Source organism: Hyperolius riggenbachi, chromosome 2 (genome assembly GCF_040937935.1).
Source record: "Hyperolius riggenbachi isolate aHypRig1 chromosome 2, aHypRig1.pri, whole genome shotgun sequence".
In the NCBI taxonomy this organism is placed as follows: Eukaryota; Metazoa; Chordata; class Amphibia; order Anura; family Hyperoliidae; genus Hyperolius; species Hyperolius riggenbachi.
This window is the reverse complement of record NC_090647.1, coordinates 570,382,656-570,402,058: the sequence shown is the minus strand read 5'-3', so window position 1 is coordinate 570,402,058 and position 19,403 is coordinate 570,382,656. Positions and strand designations below refer to the sequence as shown.

General features: G+C 48.9%; 1 protein-coding gene across 1 annotated transcript in view; it reads left to right on the top strand.

Annotated features, from left to right (window-relative positions):
• Positions 1 to 11,031: 11,031 nt before the first annotated feature.
• The window catches only part of TRIM45 (tripartite motif containing 45), a 31,318-nt gene continuing 22,946 nt past the window's right edge, over positions 11,032 to 19,403 (top strand). The window contains exon 1 of the mRNA XM_068271021.1: positions 11,032 to 12,840. Within this exon, the coding sequence (XP_068127122.1) occupies positions 12,449 to 12,840 (392 nt within the window). The 5' untranslated portion in view covers positions 11,032 to 12,448. The remainder of the gene's footprint in view (positions 12,841 to 19,403) is intronic.

Sequence of the window (19,403 nt, the reverse complement as noted above, 5' to 3'; positions counted from 1 at the left end):
GGGAGTGCAGCTCCATAGAATAGACTGTGTAGGTGTGGCTCTCATACTACATGGAAGGGGGTAAGATTTCTGTCTGATGGGGAGTGCAGCTCCATAGAATAGACTGTGTAGGTGTGGCTCTCATACTACATGGAAGGGGGTAAGATCTCTGTCTGATGGAGAGTGCAGCTCCATAGAATAGACTGTGTAGGTATGGCTCTCATACTACATGGAAGGGGGTAAGATCTCTGTCTGATGGAGAGTGCAGCTCCATAGAATAGACTGTGTAGGTGTGGCTCTCATACTACATGGAAGGGGGTAAGATCTCTGTCTGATGGGGAGTGCAGCTCCATAGAATAGACTGTGTAGGTGTGGCTCTCATACTACATGGAAGGGGGTAAGATCTCTGTCTGATGGGGAGTGCAGCTCCATAGAATAGACTGTGTAGGTGTGGCTCTCATACTACATGGAAGGGGGTAAGATCTCTGTGTGATGGGGAGTGCAGCTCCATAGAATAGACTGTGTAGGTGTGGCTCTCATACTACATGGAAGGGGGTAAGATCTCTGTGTGATGGGGAGTGCAGCTCCATAGAATAGACTGTGTAGGTGTGGCTCTCATACTACATGGAAGGGGGTAAGATCTCTGTCTGATGGGGAGTGCAGCTCCATAGAATAGACTGTGTAGGTGTGGCTCTCATACTACATGGAAGGGGGTAAGATTTCTGTCTGATGGGGAGTTCAGCTCCATAGAATAGACTGTGTAGGTGTGGCTCTCATACTACATGGAAGGGGGTAAGATTTCTGTCTGATGGGGAGTGCAGCTCCATAGAATAGACTGTGTAGGTGTGGCTCTCATACTACATGGAAGGGGGTAAGATTTCTGTCTGATGAGGAGTTTAGCTCCATAGAATAGACTGTGTAGGTGTGGCTCTCATACTACATGGAGGGTGGTAAGATTTCTGTCTGATGGGGAGTGCAGCTCCATAGAATAGACTGTGTAGGTGTGGCTCTGATACTACATGGAAGGGGGTAAGATTTCTGTCTGATGGGGAGTGCAGCTCCATAGAATAGACTGTGTAGAGTATGGCTCTCATACTACATGGAAGGGGGTAACATTGGTCTGTGATCTTTCATTTTCCAAAGACTTTTATCTGAAGTGTGTATGTAGCCTAAGGCCCGGTTCACATTGGCGTTTCGAGCCAAAAGGATTTGGTGAGCGGATCCGGTTTCCGCTTCACTGGATCCGGATGGCTATGTCCGCAGCCAGGTTCACATTAAAATTAAAAGTGAAAACGGATCTGATCAATGATTGGCTCAAATTCGCCCGCAAATACATACCTAATCTTCTGTAGCAGGCTGCGGTAGAGGCTTCCTCTTCTTCCGCTGTGACTTCACAGCGCGTCATGTGACTAGTCACATGACACGTCATGTAGTCCCATGACACGGAAGAAGATGGAAGCCTCTACCGCCGGCTGCTACAGAAGATTAGGTATGTATAAACCCTCCCTCACCCACCCGCCCGGCTGCTGCACCCTCCCCTCACCCGCGTCAGCCCATGCCCCCATCCCCCATGGAACGGTCCGTTTCTTCACTAGTGTGAATAAACCTTCAGTTTTCCATTGCCCCAATGCTGCAGCATTTTTTGTCCGGATCCGTTCCGCTGGGCAGAACGGTCCTGAAAATTAGGGCCTGCAGCAATTTTTAGATCCAGGGACCGGAAACGTACGGAACTTTTCCGTACCAACGGACGCATGTGAATGGATCCAGAGGTTAACATTGGATCCTTTCACATCCGTTCCATTTGTACTGTATACATTCCGGTTCCGAGCCACAAAAAACGCTAATGTGAACCGGGCCTAAGACGGGGGGATATGGAGGGTGCCATGCATTCTGTCGTCTAAGTCTAAAAAGTGATGACATATGTTGGCTCTAGTTGGGCCCCTTTATGTACCGCTTATTGTTTTCTTACTTTGTACAGCGCCACGGAATATGTTGGTGCTTTATAGATCAATAATACTGTAATAATAGGTGGTTTAACAACTTTCTAAAACCTTTATCCTCTCTACTATGGATAGTGGTTGGTGATCTTTGCAGCACTGGAGGTCTACCTTTCCCTATGCCTGTGGTCACGGACTTCCTCACCAATAGATTCCAAGTCATCAAGCTGGGTGCCATCTCCTCACAACCAAGGGTTACCAACACACGGCCCCACAAGGCTGCATCCTGTCACCGATCGTGTTCCCCTCTAGACAAACAACTGCAGATACAAGGCAGACTCTGTCAAAGTCATCAAGCTGACAACACCACTATAGTTGGCCTCAGTACCAAAAATGACGAGCAGGCATACCGCCAGCAGGCTGCCAGAATAGGCCACTGGTGCAGGGAGAACAAGCTGGTCCTCAACACGGCCAAAACAGTACAGATGATCATTGACATTAGGAAGCATGCCCCCACCCCCACCGCCAATCTTCATGTATGGTACGGAAGTCATCAGCGTACCATCCGTTCACCTCCTGGGCACAACCATCTCCAATGACCTGACCTGGAAGGCCAACACCGCCAGCCCCCAAAATAAAGTGCAGCAGAGACTATTCTTTCTTCGACAACTGAAGAAGTTTGGCATGGCCCAAGAGCTTCTGGCAAGTGATTCTGATTTCAGAGACTAATCGTGGGATTGTTTTATGGTTTCCAGGATTCAAGCTTTGCGTTTTGTCAAGAAAGGCTACTACAGTGGTACTACTCAAACTGGGGGTACTTTGGGCGGACTTTCTGTAAAAGATGAATCCTCTAACCCTGGCCTTGGAGCTGGATTACACATTGATGCAGGACTCCCAACAGAAGCTTGGTCATCTGGGGCTGGGCAGTCTCTGTCTTCAGATGGTAAATCCACACTGACAGGCTTGCTGCTCCTCTCCCCTATCTATAGCACAGTACATGCTACTGCTCTCCCCTCTCCATAACACAGTACATGCTGCTCCTCCTCCCCTCTCCATAGTACAGCACATGCTGCTCCTCTCCCCTCTCCATAGCACAGTACATGCTACTGCTCTCCCCTCTCCATAGTACAGTACATGCTCCTCCTCTCCTCTCTCCATAGCACAGTACATGCTCCTCCTCTCCTCTCTCCATAGCACAGTACAAGCTGCTCATAATCCCCTCTCCATTGTACAGTACATGCTGCTCCTCTCTCCATAACACAGTACATGCTGTTCCTCCTCCCCTCTCCATAGTACAGCACATGCTGCTCCTCTCCATAGCACAGTGCATGCTGCACCTCCCCTCTCCATAGTACAGTACATGCTGCTCCTCCCCTCTCCATAGCACAGTACATGCTGCTCCTCCCCTCTCCATAGCACAGTACATGCTGTTCCTCCTCCCCTCTCCATAGCACAGTACATGCTCCTCCTCTCCCCTCTCCATAGCACAGTACATGCTGCTCCTCTCCCCTCTCCATAGCACAGTACATGCTCCTCCTCTCTCCATAGCACAGTACATGCTGCTCCTAATCCCCTCTCCATAGCACAGTACATGCTCCTCCTCTCCTCTCTCCATAGCACAGTACATGCTGCTCCTAATCCCCTCTCCATAGCACAGTACAAGCTGCTCATAATCCCCTCTCCATTGTACAGTACATGCTGCTCCTCTCCTCTCTCCATAGCACAGTACATGCTACTGCTCTCCCCTCGCCATAGCACAGTACATGCTCCTCCTCTCCCCTCTCCATAGCACAGTACATGCTGCTCCTCTCCCCTCTCCATAGCACAGTACATGCTCCTCATCTCTCCATAGCACAGTACATGCTGCTCCTAATCCCCTCTCCATAGCACAGTACATGCTCCTCCTCTCCTCTCTCCATAGCACAGTACATGCTGCTCCTAATCCCCTCTCCATAGCACAGTACAAGCTGCTCATAATCCCCTCTCCATTGTACAGTACATGCTACTGCTCTCCCCTCTCCATAGCACAGTACATGCTGCTCCTCTTCCCTCTCCATAGCACAGTACATGCTGCTCCTCTCCCCTCTCCACAGCACAGTACATGCTGCTCCTCTCCCCTCTCCATAGCACAGTACATGCTCCTCCTCTCCTCTCTCCATAGCACAGTACATGCTGCTCCTAATCCCCTCTCCATAGCACAGTACATGCTGCTCCTCTCCCCTCTCCACAGCACAGTACATCCTGCTCCTCTCCCCTCTCCATAGCACAGTACATGCTGCTCCTCTCCATAGCACAGTACATGCTGCTCCTCTCCATAGTACAGTACATGCTGCTCCTCTCCCCTCTCCATAGCACAGTACATGCTCCTAATCCCCTCTCCATAGCACAGTACATGCTGCTCCTCACCCCTCTCCATAGCACAGTACATGCTCCTCCTCTCCTCTCTCCATAGCACAGTACATGCTGCTTCTAATCCCCTCTCCATAGTACAGTACATGCTGCTTCTCACCCCTCTCCATAGCACAGTACATGCTGCTCCTCCCCTCTCCATAGTACAGTACATGCTGCTCCTCCCCTCTCCATAGTACAGTACATGCTGCCCCTCCCCTCTCCATAGTACAGTACATGCTGCCCCTCCCCTCTCCATTGTACAGTACATGCTGCTCCTCTCCCCTCTCCATAGCACAGTACATGCTGCTCCTCTCTCCATAGCACAGTACATGCTGCTCCTCCCCTCTCCATAGTACAGTACATGCTGCCCCTCCTCCCCTCTCCATAGTACAGTACATGCTGCTCCTCCCCTCTCCATTGTACAGTACATGCTGCTCCTCTCTCCTCTCCATAGTACAGTACATGCTGCTCCTCTCCTCTCTCCATAGCACAGTACATGCTGCTCCTCTCCTCTCTCCATAGCACAGTACATGCTGCTCCTCTCCCCTCTCCATAGCACAGTACATGCAGCCTCCTGCCTCTCTATAGCACAGTACATGCTGCTCCTCTCCCCTCTCCATAGCACAGTACATGCTGCTCCTCTCCCCTCTCCATAGCACAGTACATGCTGCTCCTCTCCCCTCTCCATAGTACAGTACATGCTGCTCCTCTCCCCTTTCCATAGTACAGTACATGCTGCTCCTCTCCCCTCTCCATAGCACAGTACATGCTGCTCCTAATCCCCTCTCCATAGCACAGTACATGCTGCTCCTCTCCCCTCTCCATAGTACAGTACATGCTGCTCCTCTCCCCTCTCCATAGCACAGTACATGCTGCTCCTCTCCCCTCTCCATAGCACAGTACATGCTGCTCCTCCCCTCTCCATAGTACAGTACATGCTGCTCCTCTCCCCTCTCCATAGCACAGTACATGCAGCCTCCTGCCTCTCCATAGCACAGTACATGCAGCCTCCTGCCTCTCCATAGGACAGTACATGTAGCCTGCTCCCTCTCCTCCCCTCTCCATAGTACAGTACATGCTGCTCCCTTCCCTCTCCATAGTACAGTACATGCTGCCCCTCCCCTCTCCATAGTACAGTACATGCTCCTCCTCCTCTCCTCTCCATAGCACAGTACATGGTGCTCCTCTCCCCTCTCCATAGTACAGTACATGCTGCTCCTCCCCCTCTCCATAGCACAGTACATGCTGCTCCTCCTCTCCTCTCCATAGCACAGTACATGCTGCTCCTCTCCATAGCACAGTACATGCTGCTCCTCCTCTCCATAGCACAGTACATGCTGCTCCTCTCCATAGCACAGTACATGCTGCTCCTCTCCATAGCACAGTACATGCTGCTCCTCTCCCCTCTCCATAGTACAGTACATGTTGCTCCTCCCCTCTCCATAGCACAGTACATGCAGCCTCCTGCCTCTCCATAGGACAGTACATGTAGCCTCCTCCCCTCTCCATAGTACAGTACATGCTGCTCCCTTCCCTCTCCATAGTACAGTACACATGCTACTGCTCTCCCCTCTCCATAGTACAGTACATGGTGCTCCTCTCCCCTCTCCATAGTACAGTACATGCTGCTCCTCCCCCTCTCCATAGCACAGTACATGCTGCTCCTAATCCCCTCTCCATAGTACAGTACATGCTGCTCCTCTCCTCTCTCCATAGTACAGTACATGCTGCTCCTCTCCTCTCTCCATAGCACAGTACATGCTGCTCCTAATCCCCTCTCCATAGTACAGTACATGCTGCTCCTCTCCTCTCTCCATAGTACAGTACATGCTGCTCCTCCCCCTCTCCATAGCACAGTACATGCTGCTCCTCCCCTCTCCATAGCACAGTACATCCTGCTCCTCTCCCCTCTCCATAGCACAGTACATGCTGCTCCTCTCCATAGCACAGTACATCCTGCTCCTCTCCATAGTACAGTACATGCTGCTCCTCCCCTCTCCATAGCACAGTACATGCTGCTCCTAATCCCCTCTCCATAGTACAGTACATGCTGCTCCTCTCCATAGTACAGTACATGCTGCTCCTCCCCTCTCCATAGTACAGTACATGCTGCTCCTCCCCTCTCCATAGTACAGTACATGCTGCTCCTCCCCTCTCCATAGTACAGTACATGCTGCTCCTCCCCTCTCCATAGCACAGTACATGCTGCTCCTCTCCATAGCACAGTATATCCTGCTCCTCTCCATAGCACAGTACATGCTGCTCCTCCCCTCTCCATAGCACAGTACATGCTGCTCCTCCCCTCTCCATAGCACAGTACATGCTGCTCCTCCCCTCTCCATAGCACAGTACATGCTGCTCCTCTCCCCTCTCCATAGCACAGTACATGCTGCTCCTCCCCTCTCCATAGTACAGTACATGCTGCTCCTCTCCCCTCTCCATAGCACAGTACATGCAGCCTCCTGCCTCTCCATAGCACAGTACATGCAGCCTCCTGCCTCCCCATAGGACAGTACATGTAGCCTGCTCCCTCTCCTCCCCTCTCCATAGTACAGTACATGCTGCTCCCTTCCCTCTCCATAGTACAGTACATGCTGCCCCTCCCCTCTCCATAGTACAGTACATGCTCCTCCTCCTCTCCTCTCCATAGCACAGTACATGGTGCTCCTCTCCCCTCTCCATAGTACAGTACATGCTGCTCCTTCCCCTCTCCATAGCACAGTACATGCTGCTCCTCCTCTCCTCTCCATAGCACAGTACATGCTGCTCCTCTCCATAGCACAGTACATGCTGCTCCTCCTCTCCATAGCACAGTACATGCTGCTCCTCTCCATAGCACAGTACATGCTGCTCCTCTCCATAGCACAGTACATGCTGCTCCTCTCCCCTCTCCATAGTACAGTACATGTTGCTCCTCCCCTCTCCATAGCACAGTACATGCAGCCTCCTGCCTCTCCATAGGACAGTACATGTAGCCTCCTCCCCTCTCCATAGTACAGTACATGCTGCTCCCTTCCCTCTCCATAGTACAGTACACATGCTACTGCTCTCCCCTCTCCATAGTACAGTACATGGTGCTCCTCTCCCCTCTCCATAGTACAGTACATGCTGCTCCTCCCCCTCTCCATAGCACAGTACATGCTGCTCCTAATCCCCTCTCCATAGTACAGTACATGCTGCTCCTCTCCTCTCTCCATAGTACAGTACATGCTGCTCCTCTCCTCTCTCCATAGCACAGTACATGCTGCTCCTAATCCCCTCTCCATAGTACAGTACATGCTGCTCCTCTCCTCTCTCCATACTACAGTACATGCTGCTCCTCCCCCTCTCCATAGCACAGTACATGCTGCTCCTCCCCTCTCCATAGCACAGTACATCCTGCTCCTCTCCCCTCTCCATAGCACAGTACATGCTGCTCCTCTCCATAGCACAGTACATCCTGCTCCTCTCCATAGTACAGTACATGCTGCTCCTCCCCTCTCCATAGCACAGTACATGCTGCTCCTAATCCCCTCTCCATAGTACAGTACATGCTGCTCCTCTCCATAGTACAGTACATGCTGCTCCTCCCCTCTCCATAGTACAGTACATGCTGCTCCTCCCCTCTCCATAGTACAGTACATGCTGCTCCTCCCCTCTCCATAGTACAGTACATGCTGCTCCTCCCCTCTCCATAGCACAGTACATGCTGCTCCTCTCCCCTCTCCATAGCACAGTACATGCTGCTTCTCTCCATAGCACAGTATATCCTGCTCCTCTCCATAGCACAGTACATGCTGATCCTCCCCTCTCCATAGCACAGTACATGCTGCTCCTCCCCTCTCCATAGCACAGTACATGCTGCTCCTCCCCTCTCCATAGCACAGTACATGCTGCTCCTCTCCCCTCTCCATAGCACAGTACATGCTGCTCCTCCCCTCTCCATAGTACAGTACATGCTGCTCCTCTCCCCTCTCCATAGCACAGTACATGCAGCCTCCTGCCTCTCCATAGCACAGTACATGCAGCCTCCTGCCTCTCCATAGGACAGTACATGTAGCCTGCTCCCTCTCCTCCCCTCTCCATAGTACAGTACATGCTGCTCCCTTCCCTCTCCATAGTACAGTACATGCTGCCCCTCCCCTCTCCATAGTACAGTACATGCTCCTCCTCCTCTCCTCTCCATAGCACAGTACATGGTGCTCCTCTCCCCTCTCCATAGTACAGTACATGCTGCTCCTCCCCCTCTCCATAGCACAGTACATGCTGCTCCTCCTCTCCTCTCCATAGCACAGTACATGCTGCTCCTCTCCATAGCACAGTACATGCTGCTCCTCCTCTCCATAGCACAGTACATGCTGCTCCTCTCCATAGCACAGTACATGCTGCTCCTCTCCATAGCACAGTACATGCTGCTCCTCTCCCCTCTCCATAGTACAGTACATGTTGCTCCTCCCCTCTCCATAGCACAGTACATGCAGCCTCCTGCCTCTCCATAGGACAGTACATGTAGCCTCCTCCCCTCTCCATAGTACAGTACATGCTGCTCCCTTCCCTCTCCATAGTACAGTACACATGCTACTGCTCTCCCCTCTCCATAGTACAGTACATGGTGCTCCTCTCCCCTCTCCATAGTACAGTACATGCTGCTCCTCCCCCTCTCCATAGCACAGTACATGCTGCTCCTAATCCCCTCTCCATAGTACAGTACATGCTGCTCCTCTCCTCTCTCCATAGTACAGTACATGCTGCTCCTCTCCTCTCTCCATAGCACAGTACATGCTGCTCCTAATCCCCTCTCCATAGTACAGTACATGCTGCTCCTCTCCTCTCTCCATAGTACAGTACATGCTGCTCCTCCCCCTCTCCATAGCACAGTACATGCTGCTCCTCCCCTCTCCATAGCACAGTACATCCTGCTCCTCTCCATAGCACAGTACATCCTGCTCCTCTCCATAGTACAGTACATGCTCCTCTCCCCTCTCCATAGCACAGTACATGCTGCTCCTCTCCATAGCACAGTACATCCTGCTCCTCTCCATAGTACAGTACATGCTGCTCCTCCCCTCTCCATAGCACAGTACATGCTGCTCCTAATCCCCTCTCCATAGTACAGTACATGCTGCTCCTCTCCATAGTACAGTACATGCTGCTCCTCCCCTCTCCATAGTACAGTACATGCTGCTCCTCCCCTCTCCATAGTACAGTACATGCTGCTCCTCCCCTCTCCATAGTACAGTACATGCTGCTCCTCCCCTCTCCATAGCACAGTACATGCTGCTCCTCTCCCCTCTCCATAGCACAGTACATGCTACTTCTCTCCATAGCACAGTATATCCTGCTCCTCTCCATAGCACAGTACATGCTGCTCCTCCCCTCTCCATAGTACAGTACATGCTGCTCCTCTCCATAGCACAGTACATGCTGCTCCTCCCCTCTCCATAGCACAGTACATGCTGCTCCTCTCCCCTCTCCATAGCACAGTACATGCTGCTTCTCTCCATAGCACAGTATATCCTGCTCCTCTCCATAGCACAGTACATGCTGCTCCTCCCCTCTCCATAGCACAGTACATGCTGCTCCTCCCCTCTCCATAGCACAGTACATGCTGCTCCTCCCCTCTCCATAGCACAGTACATGCTGCTCCTCCCCTCTCCATAGCACAGTACATGCTGCTCCTCCCCTCTCCATAGCACAGTACATGCTGCTCCTCCCCTCTCCATAGCACAGTACATGCTGCTCCTCCCCTCTCCATAGCACAGTACATGCTGCTCCTCCCCTCTCCATAGCACAGTACATGCTGCTCCTCCCCTCTCCATAGCACAGTACATGCTGCTCCTCCCCTCTCCATAGCACAGTACATGCTGCTCCTCCCCTCTCCATAGCACAGTACATGCTGCTCCTCCCCTCTCCATAGCACAGTACATGCTGCTCCTCCCCTCTCCATAGCACAGTACATGCTGCTCCTCCCCTCTCCATAGCACAGTACATGCTGCTCCTCCCCTCTCCATAGCACAGTACATGGTGCAGAATGTCACGCTGCTTTATTTTGTTTTACTGTGGATGTCAGCCCCTCCAGGCACTCTGTGTGGTAGCGTGTGCGGTAATGTGCAGTAGCGTGTGCGGTAGTGTGTCTTAGCGTGTGCGGTAGTGTGTGCAGTAGCGTGTGCGGTAATGTGCAGTAGCATGTGCTGTAATGTGCAGTAGCATGTGCGGTAATGTGCAGTAGCGTGTGCTGTAATGTGCAGTAGCGTGTGCGGTAATGTGCAGTAGCATGTGCTGTAATGTGCAGTAGCATGTGCGGTAATGTGCAGTAGCGTGTGCTGTAATGTGCAGTAGCGTGTGCTGTAATGTGCAGTAGCGTGTGCGGTAATGTGCAGTAGCATGTGCTGTAATGTGCAGTAGCGTGTGCGGTATTGTGTGCAGTAGCGTGTGCTGTAATGTGCAGTAGCGTGTGCGGTAGTGTGTGCAGTAGCATGTGCTGTAATGTGCAGCTCACGTGTTACATGTGTGTTGGTGCAATACTAGCTCTTGTTGTGTCTATACGGGGTTGTTTTCCAGCAACAATCAGTGCTGTGTGTGTTGGAAGGGATCAGATCCTGCAGATATTTTGGTTGTAGGATAACCAGGGATCAGCACAGGAGGAGGGGGAGGGAATGCCAGGAATGTGCCCTCAGGATTAACTCCTTACTGCCAGCATTACAGCTGCACCTTGTACAGAGGGACTCCCTTGAGTAATGCTGCCTCTGAGTCTATCCAGGGACTCAACATTCCCTAAACTTCCTGGGTGAGGAGAGGGGAGGGCTGGGGGAGCGGCTGGCTGCCTGAGGCCTGTATGAGGGCCTTGTACAGACTGGCTCAGCACTGCAGACGGAGATCTCACCATTACCTCAGCAGGTATTTCCTCAGCAAAGGCTGGCCCAGGACTGGAGACCTTCCTGAGGAACAAATGAGGATATCTTACCACCTCAAGAACTCCAGAGAAGCCTGTGAGGAGATCTTACCACAAACTGACCCAAGACTGGAGACCTTCCAGAGGAACTAGTGAGGAGATCTCACCATAACCCCAACAGGTATTTCCTCAGGACAGACTGGCCCAGGACTGCAGACGGAAATCTCACCATTACCTCAGCAGGTATTTCCTCAGCAAAGGCTGGCCCAGGACTGGAGACCTTCCTGAGGAACAAGTGAGGGGATCTCACCACCTCAAGAACTGATAAAGTCCCAGAGGCGCCTGTGAGGAGACCTTACCACAAACTGACCCAAGACTGGAGACCTTCCAGAGGAACTAGTGAGGAGATCTCACCATAAACCCAACAGATATTTCCTCAGGACTGGAGACCATCATGAGGAACTAGTGAGGAGATCTTACCACCTCAAGAACTGCAGAAGTCCCAGAGGGGCCTGGGAGGAGACCTCACCACCTTAGCACAAGCTGACCCAGGAGTGGAGACCTTCCTAAGGAACTAGAGAGAAGATCTTGCCACCTCAAAAACGGCAAAAGTCCCAGAGGAACCAGTGAAGAGACCATTACCTCAGCACAAACTGGAACTTGTGAGGAGATCTTATCACCTCCAGTACTGCAGAAGTCCCAGAGGAATCTGTGAGGAGACCTCAGCACAAACTGACCCAATACTGGAGAAGTCCTGAAGGAGATCCCACCACCACAGGAGCTACATCCTCAACATAGACTGACCCAGAATTGGACAAGTTCCGTAGGAACCTGTGAGGAGAGCTCACCACTTCAGCACAAACTGACCCACAACTGGAGAAGTCCTGGGGGAGGTCCAACCATCCCAGCAGATATTTCCTCACCTCTACAGCATGGCACTACTGGGGTGTGACTGAAACCAGGCCTGCTCATCATGCAACATGTGGATTTCAAGTTCTAGTAGAAGAATGTGGCACCATGGTTGCCATAAGTAGATGAAGTCCAGAATCTTCAGGTTAAAGTTCTAAATGTGTCCCAAAGTTGTCCAGGACTTTGTGTTCCAATGAATTCGTGTCTGGAGTCCTGGGAAAGGGCCTCTCTTTACTGATTTCCAAGATTCCAAGATTTTGGATTTTATAACTTTGATTGGTGGTTAGTCCACTTGTCTGGATTTCCAGGTTCTTCTTTCCTTCTCTTTAGTGGACTTTCTGGAATCACCGCTCTGGGGGACATGGCGAAAACCGGCTCCCTGGATGAGATCTCAGCCGAGCTGCGGGCACACTGCCCTCAATGCCAGGAGATGTTCTCAGACCCCCGGGTGCTGCCCTGTCTGCACACCCTCTGCCTGGGTTGCCTGCAGAAGCTGGAGCCCTTCACCTGCCTGGAGAGGGGGCAGAAGCAGAGGAGCGTCCTGTGCCCGGTCTGTGACTCAGAAGTGGCGCTGCCACCAGGAGGGGCGAGAGACCTGTTACCAGACACGCTGGCCCAGGCCGAGGTGCTGCGGGAACGGCTGCGGAGCGGGGGGCACCAGATGCCATGTGACTTGTGCGCAGACGGAAAGGGGGAGAGACGCTGCCAGGATTGTAAGATCAACATGTGCGAGTTCTGCTGCCAGGCGCACAGGTGAGGGTGTGACCGTGTGTGTGTGTGTGTGTGTGTGTGTGTGTGTGTGTGTGTGTGTGTGTGTGTGTGTGTGTGTGTGTGTGTGTGTGTGTGTGTGTGTGTGTGTGTGTGTGTGTGTGTGTGTGTGTGTGTGTGTGTGTGTGTGTGTGTGTGTGTGTGTGTGTGTGTGGGCAACGACCAATCACAATCCATGCTTTGTGAGGCGACTGCGACGTGGCTGGAACTTTAGGGCTTGATTCACTAAGACAAATAGCACGACTTATCAGAGTTAACACACCTTATCAGAGTGAACATGCCTTATCAGAGTAGCACAGCGAGCGCTACGAACTTATGCCTACTAATTGGCAATGACGAGAGCTCCACTCGTCCTGCCCTGAGCCCCTGCAGGTCCAATCAAGGACATTATCCCCGCATTTTGATTGGCCCAATAGGCTGCCTGTCACTTGACAGGAAACTTGACAGGCAGCCTATTGGGCCAATCAAAATGCGGGGATAATGTCCTTTAAGTGATTGGACCCGCAGGGGCTCAGGGCAGGACGGGCGGAGCTCTCGTCATTGCCAATTAGTAGGCATAAGTTCGTAGCGCTCGCTGTGCTACTCTGATAAGGCGTGTTAACTCTGATAAGGCATGTTAACTCTGATAAGGCACGCTATTTCTCTTAGTGATAGCGAATTAATCCCATAGAGACACATACGCACACTAGATCAAACTCATCCACTTTGCGTTCCTTTTCCTGCGCTGGGGGGGGGGGGGGGGGTATTTGTGGACTTACCTACTCATAGATGACACAACAATAATGTATCTTTAAAACATATTCAAAATGTATTTCTTACACAAATACCATCTGCATCGCGTTTCGTGGGTCTGTCGCCTGCTTCCTCAGGCAGAGTACAGCAAGGAGCAGCTGAACGAGTGTCTGGATGGGTATTGCACCTCTGTTGCAGCTAATCTAATCCCACTGCAGTCACCTGATCTGCATGCTTGTTCAGGGCCTATGGAGTGGTTAGAGGTGTGACAGGGGTGTGTCTTACGTGTCCCGCTTTCATATCTCATAATGTTGGTAGGTGTGTAGCAGGAGTCACATGACACTACAGCACAGTCACATGACATAACAGAGCTGTCACGTGACTCGACTTCAGTCTATAGCACTGGCTTCAGTTCTGTGGCCACCTTATAGGGGACCTCTGGCACAGCTGGATGGAGAGGGGGTCTGGATGGCCCCGCTCCATCTTGTAGTAAAATGATGGGCGATTCATTTAAACGCCAACGTTAACAGCTGAAGCTCTTAAAGGACACCTGAAGCAAGAGTGATATGGTATTGCTTAAAAGGCAATAAATATGGCAGCCTCCATATACCTATATCACTTCAGTTGTCCTTTTAAGACATTTAATGTTGTTGGCCCAACAGCTGTAGCTTAGCCAATAAAAATACCTGACTTGTAGACACTACGCATTGCGTCCGAGAGAAGACAACGGGATCTACCGCAGCGTTTACACGAAAGCCGCTAAAAGCTGCAACCGCCATTTAAAAAACGCTTCCATTAATCCAATGGATCCCCTTTAAACGATCCTTTCAACATCTGCAGAGAACGCTGTGCTTTCAGCCCATGTAAACCAGCCCTGTGTGCTGTATGTACAACACAGTAATCCCACAGGGTTCCTAACAGAGAGTGTGATATGGGAGTGTGCCTATCTGCTGCTAATACATCATTCTGTGTGTGACAGAGAGTGATATACTGTATATAGTCATATATACAGGAGGCTCCTCCGGCATGGTATATAGAATACTGTTCATGTACTTTTGGTGACCACAGTTATGCATATTAATCAGCTGTAAGTAAGTGCGGTCTGTGCTGCACCTGGGAATCCCCTGTGATTTCCGCAATATCTCCACCCTCCAGATTTCCATATTGTCTCCACCACCCTCACTTCTTCTCTGCTACAGTAACAAGATGTGATGTATGAAGCATATACATTTCACACGCTAACGTGCTGCAATATGTCAGTGCTATATAAATACATAATAATAATATGGTAGGACATTAGACTGTGACTATGGTAGGATTAGAGTGTGAGCTCCTCTGAGGACAGTCAGTGACATGACTATGTACTCTGTAATGTGCTGCAGGAGATGTCAGTGCTATATAAATACATAATAATAATATGGGAGGAGATTACACTATGACTATGGCAGGATTAGATTGTGAGCTCCTCTGAGGACAGTCAGTGACACGACTATGTACTCTGTAATGTGCTGCAGAAGATGTCAGTGCTATATAAATACATAATAATAATATGGTAGGACATTAGGCTATGACTATGGTAGGATTAGAGTGTGAGCTCCTCTGAGGACAGTCAGTGACATGACAATGTACTCTGTAATGTGCTGCAGGAGATGTCAGTGCTATATAAATACATAATAATAATATGGTAGGACATTACACTATGACTATGGTAGGATTAGACTGTGAGCTCCTCTGAGGACAGTCAGTGACATGACTATGTACTCTGTACAGTGCTGCAAGAGATGTCAGTGCTATATAAATACATAATAATAATATGGTAGGACATTAGACAAGGACAATGATAGGATTAGATTGTGACTGAGCTCCTCTGAGGACAGTCAGTGACATGGCTATGTACTCTGTAAAGTGCTGCCGATGTCAGTGCTATATAAATACATAATAATATTATGGGAGGACATTAGGCTATGACTATGGTAGGATTAAATTGTGAGCTCCTCTGAGGACAGTCAGTGACATGACTATGTACTCTGTACAGTGCTGCAGAAGATGTCAGTGCTATATAAATATATAATAATAATATGGTAGGACATTAGACTATGACTATGGTAGGATTAGATTGTGAGCCCCTCTGAGGACAGTCAGTGACATGACTATGTACACTGTAATGTGCTGCAGAAGAAGTCAGTGCTATATAAATACATAATAATAATATGGTAGGACATTAGACTATGACTATGGTAGGATTAGATTGTGGGCTCCTCCGAGGACAGTCAGTGACATGACTATGTACTCTGTAAAGTGCTGCAGAAGAAGCCAGTGCTATATAAATACATAATAATAATATGGTAGGACATTAGACTATGACTATGGGAGGATTAGAGTGTGAGCTCCTCTGAGGACAGTCAGTGACATGACTATGTACTCTGTAATGTGCTGCAGAAGATGTCAGTGCTATATAAATACATAATAATTATATGGTAGGACATTACACTATGACTATGGTAGGATTAGAGTGTGAGCTCCTCTGAGGACAGTCAGTAACATGACTATGTACTCTGTAATGTGCTGCAGAAGATGTCAGTGGTATATAAATACATAATAATAATATGGTAGGGCATTAGACTATGACTATGGTAGCATTAGATTGTGAGCTCCTCTGAGGACAGTCAGTGACATGACTATGTACTCTGTAATGTGCTGCAGAAGATGTCAGTGCTATATAAATACATAATAATATGGTAGGACATTACACTATGACTATGGTAGGATTAGAGTGTGAGCTCCTCTGAGGACAGTCAGTGACATGACTATGTACTCTGTAATGTGCTGCAGAAGATGTCAGTGCTATATAAATACATAATAATATGGTAGGGCATTAGACTATGACTATGGTAGGAATAAGATTGTGAGCTCCTCTGAGGACAGCCAGTGACAAGACTATGTACTCTGTAATGTGCTGCAGAAGATGTCAGTGCTATATAAATACATAATAATAATATGGTAGGACATTAGACTATGGTAGGATTAGAGTGTGAGCTCCTCTGAGGACAGTCAGTAACATGACTATGTACTCTGTAATGTGCTGCAGAAGATGTCAGTGCTATATAAATACATAATAATATGGTAGGACATTAGACTATGACTATGGTAGCATTAGATTGTGAGCTCCTCTGAGGACAGTCAGTGACATGACTATGTACTCTGTAATGTGCTGCAGAAGATGTCAGTGCTATATAAATACATAATAATATGGTAGGACATTACACTATGACTATGGTAGGATTAGAGTGTGAGCTCCTCTGAGGACAGTCAGTGACATGACTATGTACTCTGTAATGTGCTGCAGAAGATGTCAGTGCTATATAAATACATAATAATATGGTAGGGCATTAGACTATGACTATGGTAGGAATAAGATTGTGAGCTCCTCTGAGGACAGCCAGTGACAAGACTATGTACTCTGTAATGTGCTGCAGAAGATGTCAGTGCTATATAAATACATAATAATAATATGGTAGGACATTAGACTATGGTAGGATTAGAGTGTGAGCTCCTCTGAGGACAGTCAGTAACATGACTATGTACTCTGTAATGTGCTGCAGAAGATGTCAGTGCTATATAAATACATAATAATAATATGGTAGGACATTATACTATGACTATGGTAGGATTAGAGTGTGAGCTCCTCTGAGGACAGTCAGTGACATGACTATGTACTCTGTAATGTGCTGCTGAAGATGTCAGTGCTATATAAATACATAATAATAATATGGTAGGACATTAGACTATGACTATGGTAGGATTAGAGTGTGAGCTCCTCTGAGGACAGTCAGTGACATGACTATATACTCTGTAATGTGCTGCAGAAGATGTCAGTGCTATATAAATACATAATAATAATATGGTAGGACATTACACTATGACTATGGTAGGATTATAGTGTGAGCTCCTCTGAGGACAGTCAGTGACATGACTATGTACTCTGTACAGTGCTGCAGAGCATGTCAGTGCTATATAAATACATAATAATAATATGGGAGGACATTAGACTATGACTATGGTAGGATTAGAGTGTGAGCTCCTCTGAGGACAGTCAGTGACATGTCTATGTACTCTGTACAGTGCTGCACAAGAAGTCAGTGCTATATAAATACATAATAATAATATGGTAGGACATTAGACTATGAATATGGTAGGATTAGATTGTGCCTTGGCACACTTCCTCTTTATGCCAGAGACACACTGATGACACTCTTATAATAATAACCAGAATGGCTTTATCTGCATTCTCAGGAGGACTTCTCAGTAATAGAGGAAGCGTTACACCCGCAGCCAGAATAACAACACACTAAGTTATTCCAGTAACTGGGTGGGGACCCTAAACTGCAGCTACAGCACTGAAAGACTCCTCAGCGCTGCAGCCCAACCAATATGCAGAACCAGGGAGGGAGCCCACCAGCCAACACCCGATCCCAGCAGAGGTGCAGGCCAGGCGTACATCAAAAAAGGGAGCGTGGTGTAAACGATAAGCAGTATTATCGTTTATAAAAAATATTGTGTAGAATTTCGTTTACAAATAGTGTTTTAAGAATTTATAAATCATTAAATAATGTGTATGAGATCGGCAATTCTTAAAACGTTAATCTTCCCTGTTTCTAAACTGAAACTTATATTTACGTTTGTTAAAAACCCTCCCTGTACCTCTCCCTAACCCCTAGACCCCCTGTTGGTGCCTAAACCTAAGACCCCCCTGGTGGTGCCTAAACCTAAGACCCCCCTGGTGGTGCCTAAACCTAAGACCCCCCTGGTGGTGCCTAAACCTAAGACCCCCTGTTGGAGCTTAGTTATAAAACCTTAAAAATCTCCGGGCGCCGTTTGTAAAACGTTAATAATCTCCGGCGCTTTTTTTTCCCCCTGTTCGGCGCCCATTAAACGATATTTATAATGGGAGTGAATGGGGCGCCCTTTTTGTCCACTTGTCTCATGCGCCCAAATCTCCTGCTTCCGCAGGCCAGAACCAAGACAAAGGAGCGGCCGGGCCTCTGCCTGGATCTGGGCCTAGTTAGGCCAGTTTATTCAGTGACTGTTGCAGTCACAAATACAACATTTCTGTCTATTTGACCTTTATGAAGTGTTTGAAGGTCGAACAGACAGAAACCTGCTTTTGCAACAAAGGAAATGGATGCAGGGAAAGCAGCAATCCAAGTAGTTTCTACTTGGAACACAATGCCGGTGCCTTGCCTCAGCTGGACTGCTCAAACAGCTCGTAACACATCAAACATAAAAAAAGAGAGATGGCACTCCACTGGCTGCAAATCAAGTTGCTGTGTATTACTCGAACAGGAACACTACATGTTACGAAGGAACATCCTCCTTCATCAGGTGTTTTTACCTGTTCGAGTAATACACAGCAACTTGATTTGCAGCCAGTGGAGTGCCATCTCTCTTTTTTTATGTTTGATGAGAAACCTGCTTTTCACTGCAGCAGACATTGAATAAACTGGCTAATTAGGCCCAATTCCAGGCAGAGGCCCGGCCGCTCCTTTGTCTTGGTTCTAAACTGCATCTAACCAGCCACTAAACCTGTATAATTCATACATGTCAGTAATTAAAGAACCCCCGGAAGTGAAAGAAATGTGGAGGCTGGCATTTATTTACTTTTAAACAATGCACATTGCCTGGCTGTCCTGCTGATCCTCTGCCTCTAATACTTTTAGCCATAGCCCCGGAACCAGCATGCAGCAGATTATGTTCTCTGACTGAAGTGTGACAGGATTAGCTGCATGCTTGTTTCAGGTGTGTGATTCAGCCACTAC